At 41.6% G+C, this 20996-nt stretch overlaps 1 protein-coding gene across 1 annotated transcript in view; it reads right to left on the reverse strand.

The window, feature by feature from the left end:
- Nucleotides 1–1948: 1948 nt before the first annotated feature.
- Nucleotides 1949–20996, reverse strand: part of SORCS3 (sortilin related VPS10 domain containing receptor 3) — a gene marked incomplete at its 3' end in the record, with an annotated part of 305158 nt that continues 286110 nt past the window's right edge. The window contains exons 21-27 of the mRNA XM_080620247.1: nucleotides 16102–16225; nucleotides 13321–13433; nucleotides 11272–11403; nucleotides 9316–9415; nucleotides 7323–7428; nucleotides 2605–2765; nucleotides 1949–2013 (exon numbers count right to left, since the gene is read on the reverse strand). Coding sequence (XP_080476373.1) covers nucleotides 1949–2013; nucleotides 2605–2765; nucleotides 7323–7428; nucleotides 9316–9415; nucleotides 11272–11403; nucleotides 13321–13433; nucleotides 16102–16225 — 801 coding nt within the window. The remainder of the gene's footprint in view (nucleotides 2014–2604; nucleotides 2766–7322; nucleotides 7429–9315; nucleotides 9416–11271; nucleotides 11404–13320; nucleotides 13434–16101; nucleotides 16226–20996) is intronic.

Below are 20996 nucleotides of genomic sequence, written 5' to 3' on the forward strand. Positions count from 1 at the left end.
CCCATTAACAGAGTGAACACATGTAGCTGAAGCTGGTTTGTAGCCATCTGGCATGTTGCAATGCAGAGAGGTAGCAAGTAACACCTGAATTCTAGCCATCTCGAATTTCTGTCCAGATGTACTAAAAGTGATGTGGAGTCCTGTATCCAGATCCTAAAAAAGGGTAACAAACATTGTCATTTTTGCCATCTGTTACCTTGCAAACACTAGAACATCTTCCCAAACATGCCTTCAATCTTCCTTAAATTCCTCCTGGGTCTTCGAACTCAACATTTGCAGAATAAGGTCTGGTTTTAACATCATTAACTCAAATGGATAAAAGTAACTCACCACTAATTCAACCTCTTGCCCCAAAACTCCACCATTCCTGAGGTATATCCTCAACTCAGTGTGCTAGAAGATTCCTAAAGAGGTTTTTCACTGTTTTTTCTTAATCAACCTCCCTGTTCTAATCAGAGAGCACCAACCCACCATGCAGAAATTACTCTGATGGCATTTCCATCCAAAATTGGAAGCAGCTGTTCTACAGCACGCATAAGAAAGACCTTTCAAGCAAAGTTATGCAGATCTGACCCTCCATTCCCCTCTCCAAAGAGCAGTCCCTAATCACATGCATTATGTTCAGCCAAAATTTATTACCCTTACACATCGTGAATAGCACTTTACTTCATCAGCTTAACTGCTAAAAGCATGACTTGTCACTGGGAGCAAAGCTACTGCACCCTGGCCCACTGCTGAGTTCAGGTTGTACTGGGTACTGCAAGCACACTGGTATTTGCCCACACTAAGATGATGATAATTTCACATTTGTTTTCCTCATTTTCCCTAATGGATGTCACCAAGATCTTTCTCAGAAATGGATAACAGTGACAGAGGTGGACAGATGATGAACATCATTAAAATATTCATGACAGGCTCATAATCTGTCCTGCTAATATCTTTTTCAGCTCCATCATAGGAAATGATGCCCTATATATGTGAAAAAAAGGCTTGCAGTTCTACACAGAGAAATAAACTATGCTGTTTATAGACAGCAGTGTTAGATTGAAATATGACAGACAACTGGAACACGGCTTGGAACCAAAGCGTGATTCAAATGCTTACCACAGTCCCTGGTTGGCTGGCGTGTACGAGAGCGCGCACGTGTGCGTGCACGTGCGTGCATGTGTGTATGTGGTTCAGGTTTTGTTTCAAACGTATCTTCTTTTACTAAACATTAAATTATTTCCCAAGAAATAAAAAGCTATGTACATTGTAATTATCTACAATAGGCCTTCGGCATCCTTGCTATACACATGCACGGGGTTTGGGCTGCATTCGTAAACTCAGGCGTGTTCCTTCACTGCTTGTGGTGCTGTCCCCTCCAGCCAATCTATGGTTCAAGATGTGTGTTTGCTCTGATGTTTCTTTCCCTTTCTCAGCAGTCAACAGTGCCAGAGGGTGACTGAAATTAAAAGCAATTAAAAGAGGCAGATTCTGCAAAAAGCTGAGACATGCATGTCATTGGAAAGCTATGGCTGTTGGCACATTGCAGAGTCTGGTCCAGCAACCCAGCCTGAGCCCTCCGGGATGATGAAATAGCTGATTCATAAGTTATTTTGAAAAAGGCTGAGAAGGGACAATTTACCTATGACGTGTTGCCTAAGGACCTATACCTGTTTAATCTGAATACTTAATTCCCATTCTGTATTTAACAGGAGGCTGGCATTCAAATCCTACTGCTCACTTGACTTGTTCTTTGCTTTTTCTTTCTAATCTGATGAGTATTCCTAAATATTAAGAACCCCTGTTATTTACGAATGCAGCCCTGGTAAACAGAAAAAGCCCACCCCACCCCCTCCCAAATGATAATAATGACATATAACTCTTTCTTTTTTCATAATAATTATAACAATAATAATTACAAATAAAAAATCAGAAATGTTGTAGACCAAGTGGATTCTCAGTATTAAACACTAGTGCAGTTGGGGATTTCCTTTGTGCTTTCACTGTTGGCAATTGTTGAGATGCTTCCTGTGGAGGAGAAAATGGAGAAGAGAGTCAGGGCAGTGGCCTCAACAGTTTGTTCTATATTGCTTCTCACTCCTTCTTAGGATGTGGTTGTGTAAGTGTAATGATGGAAAAAGTGCTTAAAAGTAACATCTTTTTTCTGCATTTGCAATAAGCACGGAGCATGCAGAAAACTTGCTACTACAGCTCAGCTGACCAGCAATAAACTCATTAATCTATTAGGGACATAATCAATTATAATGATAGCACACCAACAGCGGAAGCTTGGTTCAGCTGATTCTTCTGAAGGTTCAGGGAATTTGAGGTGCCTTCACAGGACAGACAGGATCACGAGGAGGCATAGATGTGAGCAACAGCTGTTACTAATATTGCTATTTCCAGGTTTCTACTCTGGTCATGTACCACTGTGAGAAAAAATGAAAAACTGTAAGAAAAACTCCCTGTTACCATGTTGCAGAGAGAGATTTGCTCCCTATCTCAGTGCCTCAGGCTTTGCTTGTACCAGGGGTCACAGTGGCTGCCTCCCCTAATACCCCAATAACCAACATCTTCACCCAGACTGTGAAACAAACCCAGCTGAGGGCTGTCTCTCACCCATCACTCGCGTGTCCATCTCTTTGTCCATCAGCTCCTCGGGGTCTGTGAACTCACTCAGAGTGATTTTGGGGGCATTTTCACTTTGGCTGACAGAGCCAATCATTTCCTGCTCCTTGTCATGCTGAACTTGGGCATAGATGTTAATCCAAGGGATTTTCCTGTACAGGAAAGGAATATGAGGGGTTATATTTTGTAACACAGGGATCCTCACCATGTCATTGACTAATCAGACTGATTAAACTGAGATCAATCCCAGAAATGCAGCTCTGATAGTGATGCAGTCAGAATGGTGAAAGCATCCCAGTGAAGTTCAGCTCTGAAAGTGCCACTAGCATTCACTAATTCTAACAACAGCCTAAAGCTACCCAAATCTCAGGCCACTGTCTTCCTATCCTGTGCTTAAAGTCTCTTCCAGCTTTAAACCTAAATGTTCTGGTCCCTGCCCTTTTAAAGAAGTTGTGCACACAGTGGGTACTGCACCCAGCTCAGAAAGCAGCAATCAACTAAGCAGAATCAGTTGCAATTGCCAGCTCTCTCAGTATTTATTATATGATCAGTGGTGCATTGGAAACCAACAGTAAAAATCAATTTGAGCACTACTATCAACTGAGAAAAAAAATGGCCTCACTTGCTTCTATTGGCAGGCCCACACTGACTCAGTAGGAATCGCCACATCAGAAAGAGTCATACAGAATTGGTCCTGCCTTAGAGTACAGGAAGTACTTAGACCTTATAACACTCTCCAAAATCTATTTGCTACCATTTCATTGCAAAAATAGTTTGCCATGCTACACACAGATCATGCAGGTTTGCAGAGACTTGTTTCCCCTTGCTGCTCAGGAAGCCATGAAAGTGAAGGGATTATTTCTTCTTCTTCCAAGAGAGGTTAACTTGGACTGCTAGAAAGATATTCTTGAAAGTCGGTTGGTTAGACAGATAGATAGGCCTAGCACAGATGGTTAGATAGTAATCCCTGGAGGAATGCAAGTTTAAAATGAGAGAACTGACAAGTAATGCGTTAAGCATCATGGAGGTTGCTAGGATTATCCATGTGTAGTTGCCTGTGGGAAGGTGACTGGTTTTGCTAATGCCCTTAAAAGGACTTTATACTATGCAGTCCACACTGTTAAAATGAGGAAAATTCAGAGAATGTTTTCAGTGCCTTAAAGCACACAGGAGAGAGAAAGAAGTATTCAAAGCAGGCTATACAAAATGCCATACTTTTATGCTAACTTGTCTGCTGTTGGATATGTCAGAGATTGAAAGCAGTGGAAATTGCCTTAGCTCTCATTAATTCAATAGATCTATGCTGATTTTACTCCAGTGAAGTTCTGTCCTCAAACTTCTTCTGCTATTGCCTTTGATTTGGCATTCTGTTCTTAACCAGCAGCAAGTCAGGACATACTTAGGACATTTAGCAACAGTTAACAAACCTCATATTCTTCTCCCTGCCTTCTACCCTACAGCCTATGGCCACACCACCCTGAAAATGCCCGATCTCATCTGATCTTGTGAAGCTAAGCAGGGTCAGGCTTGGTTAGTACTTGGATGGGAGACTGTCTGGTAATCCCGGGTGCTGTAGGCTTTTTATTTTTCATCAGGGACTGTAGTGACAGGACAAGGGGTAACGGGTTAAAACTTAAACAGGGGAAGTTTAGATTGGATCTAAGGAAGAAATTCTTTACCGAGAGGGTGGTGAGGCACTGGAATGGGTTGCCCAGGGAGGTTGTGAATGCTCCATCCTTGGCGGTGTTCAAGGCCAGGTTGGATGAGGCCTTGAGTGACATGGTTTAGTGTGAGGTGTCCCCGCTCATGGCAGGGGGGTTGGAACTAGATGATCTTAAAGTCCTTTCCAACCCTAACTATTCTGTGATTCTATGATACCCTTGCTTTTTAACCTTCAGGCATGCCTTAAAGATCACTAGAAGACATAAGTACTACACAGGGAATGCACACGTTGGATGACAGAGAACAAATGCATTCCTATAGGATTTCAGTGCCTAGAATATATCTGGAGGTGTGTAGACATGTGGACATGAGAACAAGCCTGGAGATACTGGAAAACTTAGTTTTGCTTCCAAACAATGGAGTGATAGAGAAGTGAGAGTCTTCTGAGGAAAGGTGAGAAAAGCTCTTTAGAGTTGTGAGGCCGGGGGCCTCCAGGTACTCCAGAGAGTTAGGGGAAAAAGAAACCAAGACAGCTGTACATACGTGCATCCATACACACACACCTAATCCTGCTGTGCCTTCCAACATAGGTGGCCACGTCTCACTGTACATCTCCGAGCACAAGTGCATGCACACACACTCCTGCATTCCTGCCCCAAGACACACATACACTAATTGTCCAATTATTCACCACCCATATACGTATAATATTTACCTGTTATATGCTCAATCTCCCAGAAAAGAAACAATCTTTTTACAGATTATTTCCCTATTTTCCCCCCTTCTTTCCTTTTCTATCCAGACTTCCTCAACACCTCTCTGGCAGCAGTGTTTGACATGCCTGCTGAGTCTATAACTTGATGGATTCATAATAAGGAGGCTGTGTGCAAACCAGCAAAGCACAGATTCTACAAAATTTTAGAATTAAAAATTCATGGAGGCCCATGCCCTCCCCACAACCTTTTCCTGTAAGCAGCAGTTCTGTATCCAGGCTGGGATCACTGTTAGTTACAAAAGTACATATGGCTAAGGGACCTCTGCATCCCTGAGAACTAGAGGAAAGTTTTCGTTTTCACCTTCTTTTTCCATTAAGAATTGTTGCATGTTCTCACTTCTGATCCATCGAGCCAGAAGATTCAGACAGAGCCGAAAAGTTGCTTTCTGTTCTGAAAAATCAAGCTAAGGACACTGGGCATTTAACTTAATTCTAAGTTTTGTCAGTCTGACCTGGGTTTGTTCTTTTTGCAACAAAACTAAGTGGATGAGCTTTGGGCTAAGTAAACTTATGCTTTAAGTAACTTCCCCCTCACTCCCAATTTATGATACATTCAGTTTTCAGACAGATTTTAACAAGAGAGGGTCTTATCAGCCCTGGAGCCCAGCACTTGGCTGATGGCTTCTAAGCTCGAGTCTCAAGATGCAAGTAGCACAAGAGTCAGTTTTATGAGCAGTAGCAGCATAACATGACCTGGTGACTGCCAAAGCAAAGAGCACCTCACTGCTTTCTGGCAGCTAGAATATACAGATCCTTCTTTCTGGTAACTGATTGGTGACCACAAAGCCAAAGACGTTAGGCCAAACCTAAGAAACTATCTCACCAAGACACAGATAAAAGCACAATTTACAAAGGTTTGCACCTACACCTTGACATATGTCCCAGTGAGACTTCCTTGCATTCCTCATCCTTCATCTGGGAGTGAGAGAACCAGCAGCTGCTTTCCCAGCACGTTATTAAATCAATGCCTTAAACAAGTCCCATGTTCCATTCCCTATTCACTTGAGAACCTGTATTACACCTCCAGAAGCTGAGAGAGGATTTCAATCTGCAACAAGCAAGTCACATTGAAGGCCTGGAAATCTGCACCTGAGCAGATTCACACATATGGGTTCTCTGGATATCGTCCTGGGCCACTGAAGTCAGTGAGGGCTTGTAACAGATCTTGATGCACACAGGATCAAGCACTAGAAGCAGTGCAGCCCACTGATTTTGAAAATGGTTAATGCAAGAGGTTAGAAATCAGGGAGGATTTGAACCTGGAGACTAGGATATGATACATCTGTCTTATCATTCAATTTTGAATGTTGTTTGCATCCCACTAGCATCATTAGACTATTCAGCTTACCCTGGGCTGCAGAAAAGCTAGAGAAAGAAACATAGCTGGAATCTTGGCAAGAAGAAGTATAGCTTCCCAATTTGGAGGAACTACTCATGTCCAGTTTTAAGTTGTTGGGGTTTTTTTCAAAGTCAGACTCAACTTATGCTTCTAAAACAATATTTTGCCACTGAACAGAATCAGGGCACATAGACCATTTAACACAGTAAGTACTGCACTGAATGCAAAGTTCCTCCTAAAGAGCTCCATCTGCCTAAAATATATTCTCGAAAGGCAGCCCTTCAGCAAACAGGCCATTCTTATCCCAGTTTTGTCAGTTTTGTTTCACAGCTGGCAGCAGTAAAGTGCCATGGGCCGGCCCAGGTCCTGCCTGGAGGCAAAAGGTTTATATTAACATCTGGCAAAGAAAGTCTCAGCACAGATTCCCAAAGGCATTTCGATGCTTAACACAAAATTTTCTGGCTTTGAGTCTCCCACCTTTAACATAACCACACCTGTTCTTCTGCAAGACTAAACTATTCACTTTGCAAGATACAAATGAGATACTCCTGCAGTAAGGCAGTTGGCCAAATGGATATAGACTGTATGAAGACATCCACTGTGTGTTTTCTTGACTAAGTCTGCACTGTGTAGCTCCGTACTCAGTGAGCACACAGGGTTCCCATTTCTGATCTATGGTACAAACACATCTGCTGATGGAGGTCACAGTTTGAGTTCTGAGCTTTTGGTGATGTTTAAGAGCACCGAGCTTGTGGTGGAAGGGCAGTAGATGGTCTTCTCTCTATATATGAGAAATAGGGAATTACACTGGTCTAAACCTTAGGCCAGAATAACCCATTCTTCATCTGTAATCCAGGAAGTGATCTGCCTATATTTCCTGTAATAAACCACCCAGTGCCCCTTCCTCCCATCCCCCAAAGTTTCTCAACTTACCTCTTGAATTTGTAGATTAAAAAAACAGCCAAGCCTACAAATACCACAGACAGCAACATCAGCATCGCCGAACTGCTGTGACCCGTGCTGGAATCAACAAGAGGTGCTGCAGGAGGAAAGGAAGAGCATTACATCTGCAAGATATTATTAGGGAACACACAATTCCCAGAGAGTTAAGCTTAATTCTGTCTTTGCAACATCTGCTTTATCACCACTGCATGGTGCATGCTGTTTTTGCAAGACCAATCAGTAGGAAACAAATTGTCTCTCTTGTCCTTTGAAAGCCAAGCTCCTCTTTCAAGACAGTGCAGTCTAACATCTCTTAGTGAAAGGCACAGCAAGCCATGCTTAGCTGAATGGCCAACCACTCCTGTGATAGCACTCTGGGCTATTGCTTTTCAGCCTTTTCCAGGGACATGCCTAACGCATGTCTATTCCCCTTTGGAGAAGCTACTTCAGAACATCCGTAAACAGCACAACTTCCATTTTCCAAAGATGTGTCTGTCTCACATGTGACAGGGATCTTGTCTGGTGAGAAGCCTCAAGGTTCTTCCTTGCTTTGGACCTTACAGACTTTTTAATTGAGTCAGTAGAGGAGCCCAGAGCAATAATCCTGGATCCAAGCATGCACTGTGTTATAGCATTTTGTAGACTTGATTTTGTAGACATGGTCCATCCATCCTTGACATTGTCTCTAATAATGCACAAACGATTACACAAAGCAGCTGAGTGTTTTTCATTCTGCATAAATATTTGGGTTTGGTTTTTTACTGTTCTCTATTCCTTTTCTGTCACCCAGAAGATGGGACAAAGTCTATGCAAATAGAATCACTTTGGTTCCATCACCAAATTTTCACACCTAAAAGTCTGATACTGACAGTATTCTGCTTCTATGGACTCTTGTGCAAATCAACTGACTGTCATTTCAGCTGAGTCAAAATACATGAGAATAGTCGAGCACTGTAAGCTAATTCCACACTTCACAATGTCTTACTGGAACAAACCCAGATTCTGAATATGGAGTCTGCAGATACTTGGATTTCATTCACAGTTTTGCACATTAATTCATTCCAGCCTATTCCTATTAACATCTGACTCTCACCCTCACACAACAGTCAGACAGTGAAGGCAAAAAGGCATTACCTGTAGCATAGGTCATGAGCTTTGGTTTAGCCCAGCTCTTGGCTCTCTGAGTCTTATGTAAAAAGAAGCTAAAGTGTATTATCATGGGACATGAATCCCAATATTTTTGAGCTGCTATCAGCAACATCATATGCACAAGATCCCACATTTCAGATAATGAGAAGGGTAATAAATCCATCATCTCTGTAGTCATCACTGTCTCAGCAATAGCTGAGAGCTTTACTCTAGGCTGGCCGAAATTTTCAGCAGTAGCTGAGAGCTTCACACTGGGGTGGTTTAAAGCAAAGAGGGTGATGAAGCTTAAAGTGACTATTCATTACTTTGAGCAAAAATGGAAATAGGTAGCATTGAAATTTAAATAAGTTCTAATTTGTAGAAGTCAATATTCAATATTTCTTGCAAGAGGTCTACATTTTTTCATGAGTATTTTGCCCCTATAAAGGTTCTTGGCTAGTCATAAAATTAACAAACTCTTTGCATTAAGGATTTGATCCAACATCCATGATAGTAATACTCCCACTGAATTACACAGGTTCCCAATGAGGGCTTAATAGAACACCATTTGCCTGATTTTCTAACACACTTGAAAAACATCAATGCACTAGTTAATTGAGCCATAGGGAACTCTTAAAAGGTACTTTTAATACTTGTACAAACTGATGCATGAAGATGCCACTGCTGGATTGCTTTTCACACTTCCTGCTTCTACATAGACAATGTCTCAGCATGATCAGCCCTATGTATCCCAGTAGCACATACCAAACTGTGAGTGCTCTGATGTGGACTAGTTCTTCTAGAGTTGTCTGAAGCCTCAAGAGAACCACAGCTATGCATTTGACTTCATACTCACCTAATGTTAACTGAGTGACATACACAACGACTTCAACACCGGGCTTCAGTTCAAACTGGACCAGGTTCTGGTTGAGAGCATTAAAAAGAATTTCTACCACCTGACAAAATAATAAGAGATATAGTAGTTACAATATAGAAGACAACAAGTTCTGAAGAACACTCAGGAATGCATGTAGCCTAAGAACGGTGACTAACACCTCTTACTGTCTTCAGAAAGAAAAGGGAAGCAAGCGAATGAGGGTGGAGAAAACCATGTACATGCGCTTTAGACAAAATTGAGTCATACTGCATGCAAGTCTCCTTTACAGGACTTTTGAGACTCACACAGTGCATCATTCTAGCTTTCCTGAGAAGCAAACCAAGAAAAGTTAGCATTTTTTTTTCCTATATTGAGGGGGCAAAAGAGGAGTAAAAAGAACTAAAGACCTTTTCACCCTCCACAATGTCCTGTGAGTTTGATCTAATACATTTTGAAATCACTGACATACTTGCCTTTTATTGGTGGATGACGGAATTGATTTAGGTGGTCCAGCCTAATAACATTTCTTTACTCAAATAGGCTGTTGGGGATGAAACAATACAGTTTTGACGATTAATAGCAAATTGCATATCTTTCCTTCATTTAAAAGAGGGGCCTTGGACTAGGTTTATCCATGGTTCAGCTACTCAGCTGTGTTATTTGGTTGCATCAGAGCACATACCTGGCATGCCATATTGGAGCCTGAGTTTATTAATGCCCAGTCTCCCTAGAGTAGTTCCAATGGTCAGGGCACAGCTACTGAGTAGTTCTGATGGCCAAAGGAACCTGGATTGTAATCCAGGGCAGAGCTCCTCAAATGGAAGCCAAAACCAGGTGCCAAAGTACAATTGAACAGACTGTCAAATAAAATTAGAGCACTAGAGCTTCAGGTCTCATTGTCAGCTAGTCAGAAACCTAGTCTGAGCTGCCTGTATAATACTGATATATGAAATATTGGCAAAACAGCTTGTTTGGAGTGGATTTTAATATGGGTAGATCCTACTGAACAGGACAGAAATGACTCCAAGAAAATCCCTCCAAAAAGCCTTGCAAACCTTCCCACCACAATGCCCCTCTTATGCACACTCACCACCATTAATTTAAGAGGCCAGCTTTGCTAGCTTCCTAGAACAAACATAGTACACTGAGGGCACTGACTTTGGTCAGTGGGTGACAAGAGATTCTACAGAATTCAGCAGTCCTCTGAATTATTTCGTGTTTAATCACAGAAGAGTTACTCCTCCAAGAGTTACTTCAAGATGGGCTCACACATAGCTTGCATCCAGTAAAAATGCCGCATACAAGAACATTAGCTAAAGCTAAGCAGCCTTTCCAGCAGTACTTCAGTCCTTTGCCTTTAAAAGAGCTGATTTAGTTCACTTGGTAATTCTACTGTGAAAGATTCAGCAGACTAGTGCTGTTGTTCCTAGCTCTTCCCTTGCTTGCATATCACTGTTGCTATTCATCACTGTAATTACCTATTTATCTAAGTGGATGGATATTGTAACTTCCAAATATAGTTTGCACACACTATTCGCTGCTGCAGAAAAAAAGAGTCTTGTTCCAGTGATACACGAGCTGAAGAGTTTCATGTATTTTTAGTAAACCTCAGTATATTGCCTTGCTGCTTTGGCCTCTGTCTATTAGCATTCCTTCAGGGAGTAGAGGGAGTACGTATTAAAGGTTCTTTTGGCCATAACTACTTTCCAAAGGACACACTACATATCTAGGAAGAACCACTGCTGGTAGACTGTGACGTATCTCAGTGAGGTCCTAGAAAAGCTTTTTTTTTTCTTTAATGCCATAAACTATACTGCCACAGTTCCAGATGATTCCAATTCCATTGTGCTTATTGCAAGCAATTTCCAGCACTGTACAAGTTAAGTAGCCCATCTCCAAATGGTATGAGTGTTCCATGAATCCTTCTTTCCTTACTTGCTCCAGATCAGCTTCACTGCTTTTCCTCCTCTCTGTTGTGTTTTTATGGGGCAGTATGAAAAGTTCAGCAGAAGTAGGCAGCCCAGGAAATACAGCTACCAAGATCTGTTCATCAGGGATACCAGTCACCTAAAAGAAAAGTAAAAAGGTCTCTAGCTGTTATTCTGTTACTCATGTTTCCATTCACTACAGGTAACACTCTCGCATCAGATTGTTATTTACCAGTTCCAGTGTAGGTGCTGTGGTCCTAATGAGCCATTGTGCCCATTTGATGAGTCAGAAATAGAGGTTTGGCTAATGATTCATTCCACTTGTACAAGCAAATGTAGTCTTGACAACACCCCTGAATCCAAAGATCTCAACACAAAGTCCAAACCTACCATGTCTCCAGACCTGAATTTTCCATATAGTCCATCTTGCTACAGAAGAATTACCCAAAGTCAGATCCAGAGAGTCTGGCTCAGCGTGACCACTAACTAGTAAGTGTGCAACTAACAGGGACATATGAAAAAAAATTGCCTGCAATCAGTTTCTAATATCAGATTAGGGGGATCCACATTTGCCATACATGAATAACTTTATGACGCCAGTAGGAGACATTTTACTACTGCGGCTGGTTGGGAGGGCTGTGCTAGAAACTGCTCAGTTTGCTGAACCAAGAGTCAGTTCCACACCTGACTCTCACAACTGTCTTAACATGACCTACCTGCTGAGGTCACTGCCCTCTGTCCCCAAATCCAAGCTCTGCATTTTCAGTAGGGCAGGAAGCCTCTCCTCCCTCAGGAACTCTTGCTTTATGGGGCTAACCCCATTAGCTCCCTGGGTCCTATCCCCCTCAAGCTCCTTGGCTGCATTCCTGAACTGAAATGTTTCAAAGGGACAGCCCATTCTTGGTGATCCATCCTATAAGCACAGACCACAGACTGTACCGAAATAGTCACAAAGGGATATACATACAAGCAAGCACTTCTGCAGTATTTCTGCTGCTGTCTGTAACCATTCATAGTTCCAATCTAATTAATTTATTTTTTTCTGCAAGCTTGACTCTGAATACAGTAAAAGAGAACAACAGTTTAAACAAATGAACTTCGTGTTTTCTCAGGATGAGAAAACAATCAAGGAATCTCTTATAAACTGTGAATTCTGAGTGGGCTGCAGATGAGAAAAGCTGAGCAGGAATGTACTTTCCTGGTAAAATTAATCAGCCTCCATTTCTAAGAACAGCTGTAGCTGAAGGAAAAAAAAAAGAACAACAAAAGAAAAAGGAAAGCAAGATACATTTTTGGCAGAATGTAAAAAACACAAAAGCTTGCCTAAATCTATCTCCTGGTTTTACACAAAATCAAAGTCCCTGGCTATTTGATATCATAAATTATTCTGTCTCCTTTCCTGCAAGAATATGAGTGCTGGTTTACATATTCTAATTAATCCCAAAGGAAGATTCAGTATCTTCCACCCACAGAAGCCTTTCTTTGTCATGTATTTTAAAGGTAAGTTTATTTTCCCTCTGAATCTTCCTTTCTACCCCAGTTGGAAACGGAGTAGTGCTTTATAACGTTCAGTAGTTGCTACACTTAGATGCATGTGAAATTCCTGACTGAGTATTAGGAAGAGGTAAAAATATCTTCCTCTGCATCCAACATACTACAGTGTCTGTCTTCTGGGATGAACTGGATCGGCTGTTTAACAACACACAGTAACACTATCCAAATGTTTGGAGCAGAAAACAGTAAATACTGTGATATCAATTTGGCAAAATAAGAATAATGATACTATTACAACCTAGGATTTGTAAAGTCCTCAGGGATATTATAAGCTAAAAAGCGCCGCAGAAACATTAATAAAAGCAATTATAATATTTCCACAAATTTCCCAATATGGTTTGCCTTTGCAAAAAGATCCAGAATATTAAGAAGCTTTTTATCGATTTAGAATGATAGCTTCATTATGGCTGTTCTTTCCCGTTCTTCTAAGCTAGCATGTTGGAAAACTGCACGTGTTAACAGCCTACTCAATATTATTACAGATAAGGAAACAGATGCTCACCTGTGCTAGAGCTCTCTTGATGACTTTGCCAATGTCTTGTCTCCATTCGGGGATGTCAGGGTTATGGTAGTCCAAGTTGGGAGAAAATGACAGGAGCTGAGATTGGAAATACTCTGGAATAGAAAAACAGTATTTATGGGAAGATTAAATGGGCAGCGTTCAGGGTACAGCCAAAGGTGCAGAAGACAACAGGAAGACCATAACTACATTATCTTGAAGCAAGAGAGAGAGCAAAGGCTGAAAGAAGAAAAAGCGGCTGGCTAACACTAAGCAGGACAGAAAGATTGCAAGAAAAGAATTTTTATAACAGTTCTTATAAAGGGCATTCTGCCCTAGTGCCAATTTGTAGTTTTTCCTAGAAGAAATGGAAGCTAAAACGAGAGGATGCCTTCCCTTCACAGTGCCTCTGGGCTTTGTAACTTTGCCATTCAGCTTCATCAGATACTGCTTACGAGGAAGTTGACCAGTAAAGAGAACAGCATCTGGCTGAAATCTGGAAGGTCTGTGCAATTGCATGCACTGTGCTCTGCAGAGCAAACACTTACTGTAAGTAATGTTTTCAAAAGCAGGTATTATCTGTTTGCACTCCTAGAGGGAAGCCATGAGTGGTTAATACCCTAATAAATCAGAACTCAGTGGTGTTAATGACTGGCTAATCAAGCAATGGCTATTCATGAAACACTTTGAAATTACTTCCTAATTGACTGATTGCAGGGAAGAAGGAAAACTTCCTAGATTTCAAATACAGAACAATTTAATTTTTTTTCCAATTCCAACTCTCCCCTCTAGGGTCACCAGAGACAAAGACATCTGGAATCCTTCAGACAACTGTGTACAGTGGATTTGGGCCAGTGGGTGACACAGATCCAGGCTAGGAATCACACTTGTATATAAGTTCTCTCTTTTTTGGAGATGTGCTGTGCCTCTCCCTGAAGCACCTGATCTCCAGACACTTCAGTCAATACCATTAACCATTTGTAAGAAGGTACCAGTTTTAGATTCAGAGAAACCAGCAAGAGTATTAAAGAGGAAATCCACAGACTAGCAGGGATGTGGCAGCACAACATTTATGTTGCATCTTTTGCAAGATCTGTTCTTTCTTGTTGGATTGTGCAGTATATTTTTAAATAAAAATCAAGGACAGAAGGGAAACTTTCTCAAGTTTTGAAGGCTTAGCCCAGAGCCCGATATATAATGCCTTTGACTTTTGAACCCTCTGTGCCATGTCCAATTTATTTTTTGAGCAAATTCTGGTCTGTTAATCACAATGTGAGAAGCCCCTGAATAAATCTCTTCCACTGTTAACACCAGAAAGTCATGCCTTCCTGCATAGAGCCATAATAACTCAACACAGGAAAAAGATGAGCATTCAAGTTTAGCAGAGTGCATGTTTACCAAGGGTGTCACTTGTTTACATACTCAGACTTGATCTGACTGTCACGGGGGGTCTAGGAGGACTCTTTTCTTAGACCAGGCCAATCTGCAGCGCAGTGCTGTACAGGACTATTTGGACATTCCAACTGTATTAATTTCTCTTTGTGATAAAGCCCAAAGCTTTGTTTCTTTTAAGTAGAATGGCAAAATTTCTTACAAAGCGTTTAAAAACAGAAAGTGAGGAGTGCTCTGTGGGACCTACTGGGATCTGCCATTGATCATCTGTGGTGATGCCCCTCAGATACTCTTGATTAAGGTTCATTCCAGAAACTAGTGGAAAGATGCAAGTTTCCCAGAAGTAAACACTGCATTTGCAATGCTTGAAATGATCAAGTAGAGGGCTACTTACATTTGATAATATCGAGTTTAGGTATTACTAAGTCATATTAACAAATTATTAAACCCCCACTGCATTTCACAGCCAGGCAATCAATAAATATCTATTTAGCTGGTTGTTAAATCTGACCATACAGCTTTCCAGACACCAGAAGGACATTTATTTATATTTAATTACTGAAACCAGACACAGATAGTTCAACCACACAGCACAACCTGAGTTATTTGAAGCCCAGGTCTCTCAAGAAAGCCTGCTATTCAAAGAAAGCTTGCCCTCAAATGCTGGACGCCAATTACTGGAAAAGGAAAATGAAGACTAGCCCAGGGTGGAAATTGTTCTCTGGAGAAATCTCAAAGTCCTTGTCAAAACTGCTGAGAGAGCTCTTTCACTTAGCCTTTATTAAGCCCTAAACAGGGTAAGCTCTGACAAAGGGTGCTTTTTTGAGCCCATGACATGCAGATATTCAAGAACATATCAAACATTACCCACAGGAAAGTCCAGTGGACAGTCAGGCCTCCAGCTGCGGCATGGAAGATGGGCAGAGATATCACTAATAAAGTAATTTCTGCCCCCTGCTTTCCAGACCTTTGATGTTCTATACAGTCACTCTTTGCTGGTGTAAAGAGATACACCAGCTGTATTGAGGCTACCTTAATGTTCCACTATGACTACTTTCCACACCTAGGAAGCAGAGGGAAGGCAGTCTGGCTACAACTCTAGAGCGGCTTTTTTTAAGAGTTCCCAGTCAGTGTGTACCAACACACTGACAGACAAAGAAGACACCAGCCACTTTACTACAGTGCTGAGTGTACAAATTTGGCTACTTGCCCCATCCAATTCACTTCTGTATTTTGTGATCATGACACATCTGAGCTACTTTGTTTACAGTTTGTCTTCAGAGGTTCCTTCAGGCACTAGAGTTCAGACAATTCATTTTGGTTCAACAGTGACTACCTGTTCTTCACCTCTAGATACCCCCCTGAGATCCGACTGTAAAAGGCTGAGGGTACCATGCACTGCGATCTCCTTGGTGTCTTGGATGAGGGTGTTGCCTGCAGCAACTTGCACAGTGACAGAGTTCATCCCCTCCACAGTGAAGACGTATGAGATGCTGCTCTCCAAGGTGATGAGAGGCTGCAAAAGGTTAAAACACAGATGGCAATATCAAAATCAGGATGAGATTAACTTGGGATCATAATATGCACCTGACTAATCCACCAAGCCACAACATCCTTCTTCCATGATACAGGAATGGTGCTTCAAGCTTGCGTGTTCTGCTGTCCTAACTGCGGCCCAAACACTACCCAGTGAGAACTGCCTGGCCCATAGGCAAATGTTTCTCTCACTTCAGTAGATGTTTCCTGAAATATTCTTCCACTGAACTGCAACCCATTATGCTATGAATACCTCAGTAGAGCACAGTCAGCAACTGCAGATTTAGTGCTGCAGAAAACAGTATTGTACACACACATATACGCGCACACTGATCACAGTTGCTGTATCAGCTGCACAAAACGCATGATCCAGCTCAAACCAGCACTGAACATAAACCAAAGATGCAGACACTTCTTCAAACAATCCATACTGTTCAGATTTCAGGGCCAGCCCTTGCTTTTATGAGCACAAATCTGTTCACCTATGTGAAAGCAACTCTGCTCAAGGTCAGTGAGAGCACCCAGCATTGCCCTGTTCATGCTCTGAGCATGTAAGATATCTCCAACCATAAGTTGTAAACTCATACTAACAAAGCTGAAAGCATGGCTTAATACCTCCTGACAATACTGTCTGAATATGGCTGAATGGTTGACCTGAATTTAGCTAACTCAGAGCCCTGGCAGAGAAAGCTCACTTTATCTCCATCTCCCTGAACAAAACCGTCCTTGATAGCATTACAGCTCTTCTCTTTACATAGGAAACTCTCACACTGATACATATCTAGATCGGAAAAGTGCACCATGTTCAGAAGAGATTTGCATATAGATGTATTTGGGTTGTGTGGCAAGGTTTTAGTTGTTTCTGTGACAAGCTGCTAGGAGCTTCCCCTATGCCCAACAGAACCCATACCAGCTCCAAGATGGACCTGTTGCTGGCCAAGGAAAAGCCCATCAGTGATGGTGAGAGTGCGTCTGGGATAACATAGTTAAGAAAGAGTGGGGGAAAACCCAAAACAGCTTTGAGAGAAACAGCTGCAGAACCAGCTCTTCAGACACCATGGTCAGTGAAGAAGGAGGGGAGGAGCTGCTCCAGGCACCAGAGCAGAGAGGAGCCCACACTGCAGGAGGTTTGCTGCAGGTCTTGTGACTCCACGTAAGACCCACGTTAGAGCAGTCTGCTCCTGAGGGACTGATCCCCATGGAAGGGACCCACGCTGGAGCAGTTCATGAAGAACTGCAGCCTATGGGAAGGACCCACATTGGAGAAGCTCGTGAAAGACTGTCTTCTGTGGGGGGGACCCCACGCTAAAGCAAGGAAAGAGTGTGGGGAGTCCTCTGAAGAGGAAGGAGCGGCCAAGACATGCGATGAACTGACCACAATCCCCGTTCCCTGTTTCCCTCTGCTGCTTGCGGGGGGGGAAGTAGAGAGATAGAAGTAAAGTTAAGAAGAGGACGGAAGGGGGAGAAGTAGGTTTAACATTCGGTTTTTATTTCTAATTATTTTACTCTGATTTAATTAGTAATAAACTCGTTTCTCCAAGCTTAGCCTGTTTTGCCTGTGATGGTAATTGGTGAGTGATCTATCCTTGTTCTTATCTCAATCTCTAAATGAGCCTTTTGTTGTATTTTCTCTCCCCTGTCCAGCTGAGGAGGGCAGTGATAGAGCTGCTTTGGTGGGCACCTGGCATCCAACCAGGGTCAACCCACCACAATTGAAAATCAAAGGTCTAGCCCTTTGCAGTGCCGTTGATCTGACAGCTGGTCTATAGAGAAATCTCTTGGTTTAGATTAAACCATTAAAATTGAAATAGTGATACTAGCTTCCATTGAAAAAGCACACAGAGGTCTAAGAGCACAGATGAAGCCATTGTATGGGACATTGCTATTGTCGCTTCACTACACTGCCAGTTTTTTTCTAGAGGAAACCCCTAAACATTCACTTTCCAACTCTCACATTCCATCTCAATAGACCGCCAACCTGCCTGTGCTTCACAACAGGGGCCATATACAGCATTTTCATAGCCAAATCAAAATTTCCACTGGAACAGGCCAGACTGGCAAACACATTTCCCTCCCTGCAGAAAGACACCTTTCTTTGATCCCCTCATCCATGAGCTGAAAAATCAATATGAAAAAAAACCTGAACAAAACCTGTTTGATCATATGGGACCCACAGACCAAGCTGGCAAGGGTGCCAGTGTGTGCTAGCCCTGGAGACCAAGCTGAGATATACACCCATCCTGTACAAGCAGAATGGGCCTGTATCAAACTGCAGTGATATTAGCAATCTTCCTGGAGGTTACAGGATGTGATTCTGTGCAAAAGCACATAAGAGGAACCAGTCTGGCCTTTAAAATTATAATTTTGTTTTTTTGAATGTGTGTATGCTGGACATTCCATTATCATGGATGATTTCACCTCCATCATGGAGTTTTAACATTCAGCCAACTCCTTAATTTTAATTCAAGAACCAAACCGGGAAACTAACTCTAAATTAGATCAAGTTGTTTAAGGTTCATTTACTCAAACCTATTAGACAGCTGGGCACATTTATTAAACTGGACCTGTGTTAATCCAACCAAATTTGCCTTTGGGTATACTGCAAAAATTAACACAGTCGAAATTCAGTACAATGGTTCCAGCAGGGTGGGGAGGATAGCAGAAGAGCCTCAGCCTGGTCATCTGAGTCTAAGACAACATTTGCCTGTGCAGCAGCACAGAGTACCTTAGTGAGCTGCACAGTGACACAAGGCACATCTGGTTCTGTCTGGGATGCCTATGGGCTGAACAGGAAATGAAGCTGCAATTCCTCAGCATGGAAATAGAATGTATCACTTAATACCAGCCACTATGCACAATGTTACACACCTTATCCTTTAATTCATACACAAATCGGTGTCCACGTGTACTTTGAGCACCACAGTCTGCCTATGAGTGGGCACACAGAAGAATCTGACATGTACATTAAACATCCTGAAAGGAATTTTGATGTGATGCAGACTCATGTCCTGAAAAAAAAAGGTAGCTGCTGCTTTTATGTCTATATCCTTTGCCATATTTCTGTCAGAGCTGAAGTTTAAGTACATTTCATGAGGTAGCTGGAGATAATGCTTTGCAAAGAATGAAAGGTGCTCTGGGTCTTTGATTTGGCCACAGGTAAGTGGCACTATCTTTACTAATCCACACCTCAACATATTTCAGCAACACATACAATTGCCCCTAGGTATTGTAAGGATCAGCTACTCCACATACAACTATGTCCAAAACACCCTTATCTGTTTGCACTCAGTTGCCTGAAATTTAAGCTAGAAGATAAAACAGATAACTGATCATATTTAGAACCCAGCTACAAGCACCATGGGAGCCATGGGAGCCGCATGGAAATCTTCAAAAACACCACTGCTTTGCTCTACCATTTCTAGATTATTTTGTATTTCAAAAAGTCTTTTTTAAGGTTGTATTCATAATCAAATTCTATATGAAGGACAGAAACAATAGCAGGAAAACTGTGACACCCGAGACACACTGGAGGGCTTAAGCAGATGATCAAGTTACCAGTACCTAAATTGTTTCAAATGTACTTTAATGGCTGTCAACATGTGCACACTGAGCCAAAAATATGTGAACTGTAATATGATTTTGCATCCCTCTGTTTCAGTGCAGTATAAACTATGTATCATTACCTGATACTTGCCATGGACTAGTACTTGTCATGGACTAGATGTTTGTATGCACATATTTGCCATATCGCAGTTAGAGCACATCAACTTTCCAAGTTACTGTTCCTGAGCTCTTTCAGTGCCTCAATTATGAGTGAGTTCTCATAATCACAAAAATAGGTGAGTTCTTACAGTAAGTTCCTAATTTGATGATAAATCCCAGTAGATAAAGCATTTACTGTTGGGGTTTCTTTTCCTGCTACTGTTGGTAGCTAGGGTAAGAGGTTAAAATGCAAACAGCTATGTCAAAGGGAAAATAAAATACTCGTGTGCCTGCCATTTTTTTTATCTCAAGTTTCATATTTCATATAAACTCCTCATTTTTTTCTATTGTGGTCTCACCTCAGTGCACACCTTCAATTTCAGTTCAATAATGTAGACAATGATGGGACCTAAACTGTTTTTGTAAATAACACCAGATACTACATTTCAAAATTATCAGCTGTACATTTCACAGCTGTAATAATGGAGGACAGTGCCTGTGTCAGCTGTCTCATTCCTAAAGCCTACAATAAAAACTTTAGCTAATAAGCAATAGACAGTAGTCACGGGTGGACACAGTTCATTGAGAGTCTAGTTTCAAATTCTAGATACAAGTGGTTATTTGAACACCAATAGTTTTAAAGTATTGTGTTGGAATCCAGCATTATATACTGCATACTGGTACATAATGGAAACCCCCCTGGTTATTTGAACACCAGCAGTTTTTAAATACTGTGCTGAAAGCCAGTATTATCCATATATAGTGGCATATAATTCAGTTAAGTTGTAAGTGAGCACTGGTAATAACAGTGGTCTTTAAAGCTCAGTAGGGCTGGTAACAACCAGATGTAAAACTGTAATGACTCCTAAAACCAACACAAGACAGGAGGAAATAAACTCACAAAGGTTGAAGTTCAGATTATGACAACCCTTTTTAGATAAGGAATAAAACTAAAACACAAAACAAGAAAACGCAGGAAGTTTTTATTAGATCTGAGAATGTTTCCTGTCTGGTGCAACAAGCTTAGAAAGTAAAAATGAACTAAAAAG

The sequence above is a fragment of the Psittacula echo genome (genome assembly GCF_963264785.1).
Source record: "Psittacula echo genome assembly, chromosome: 6".
In the NCBI taxonomy this organism is placed as follows: domain Eukaryota; kingdom Metazoa; phylum Chordata; class Aves; order Psittaciformes; family Psittacidae; genus Psittacula; species Psittacula echo.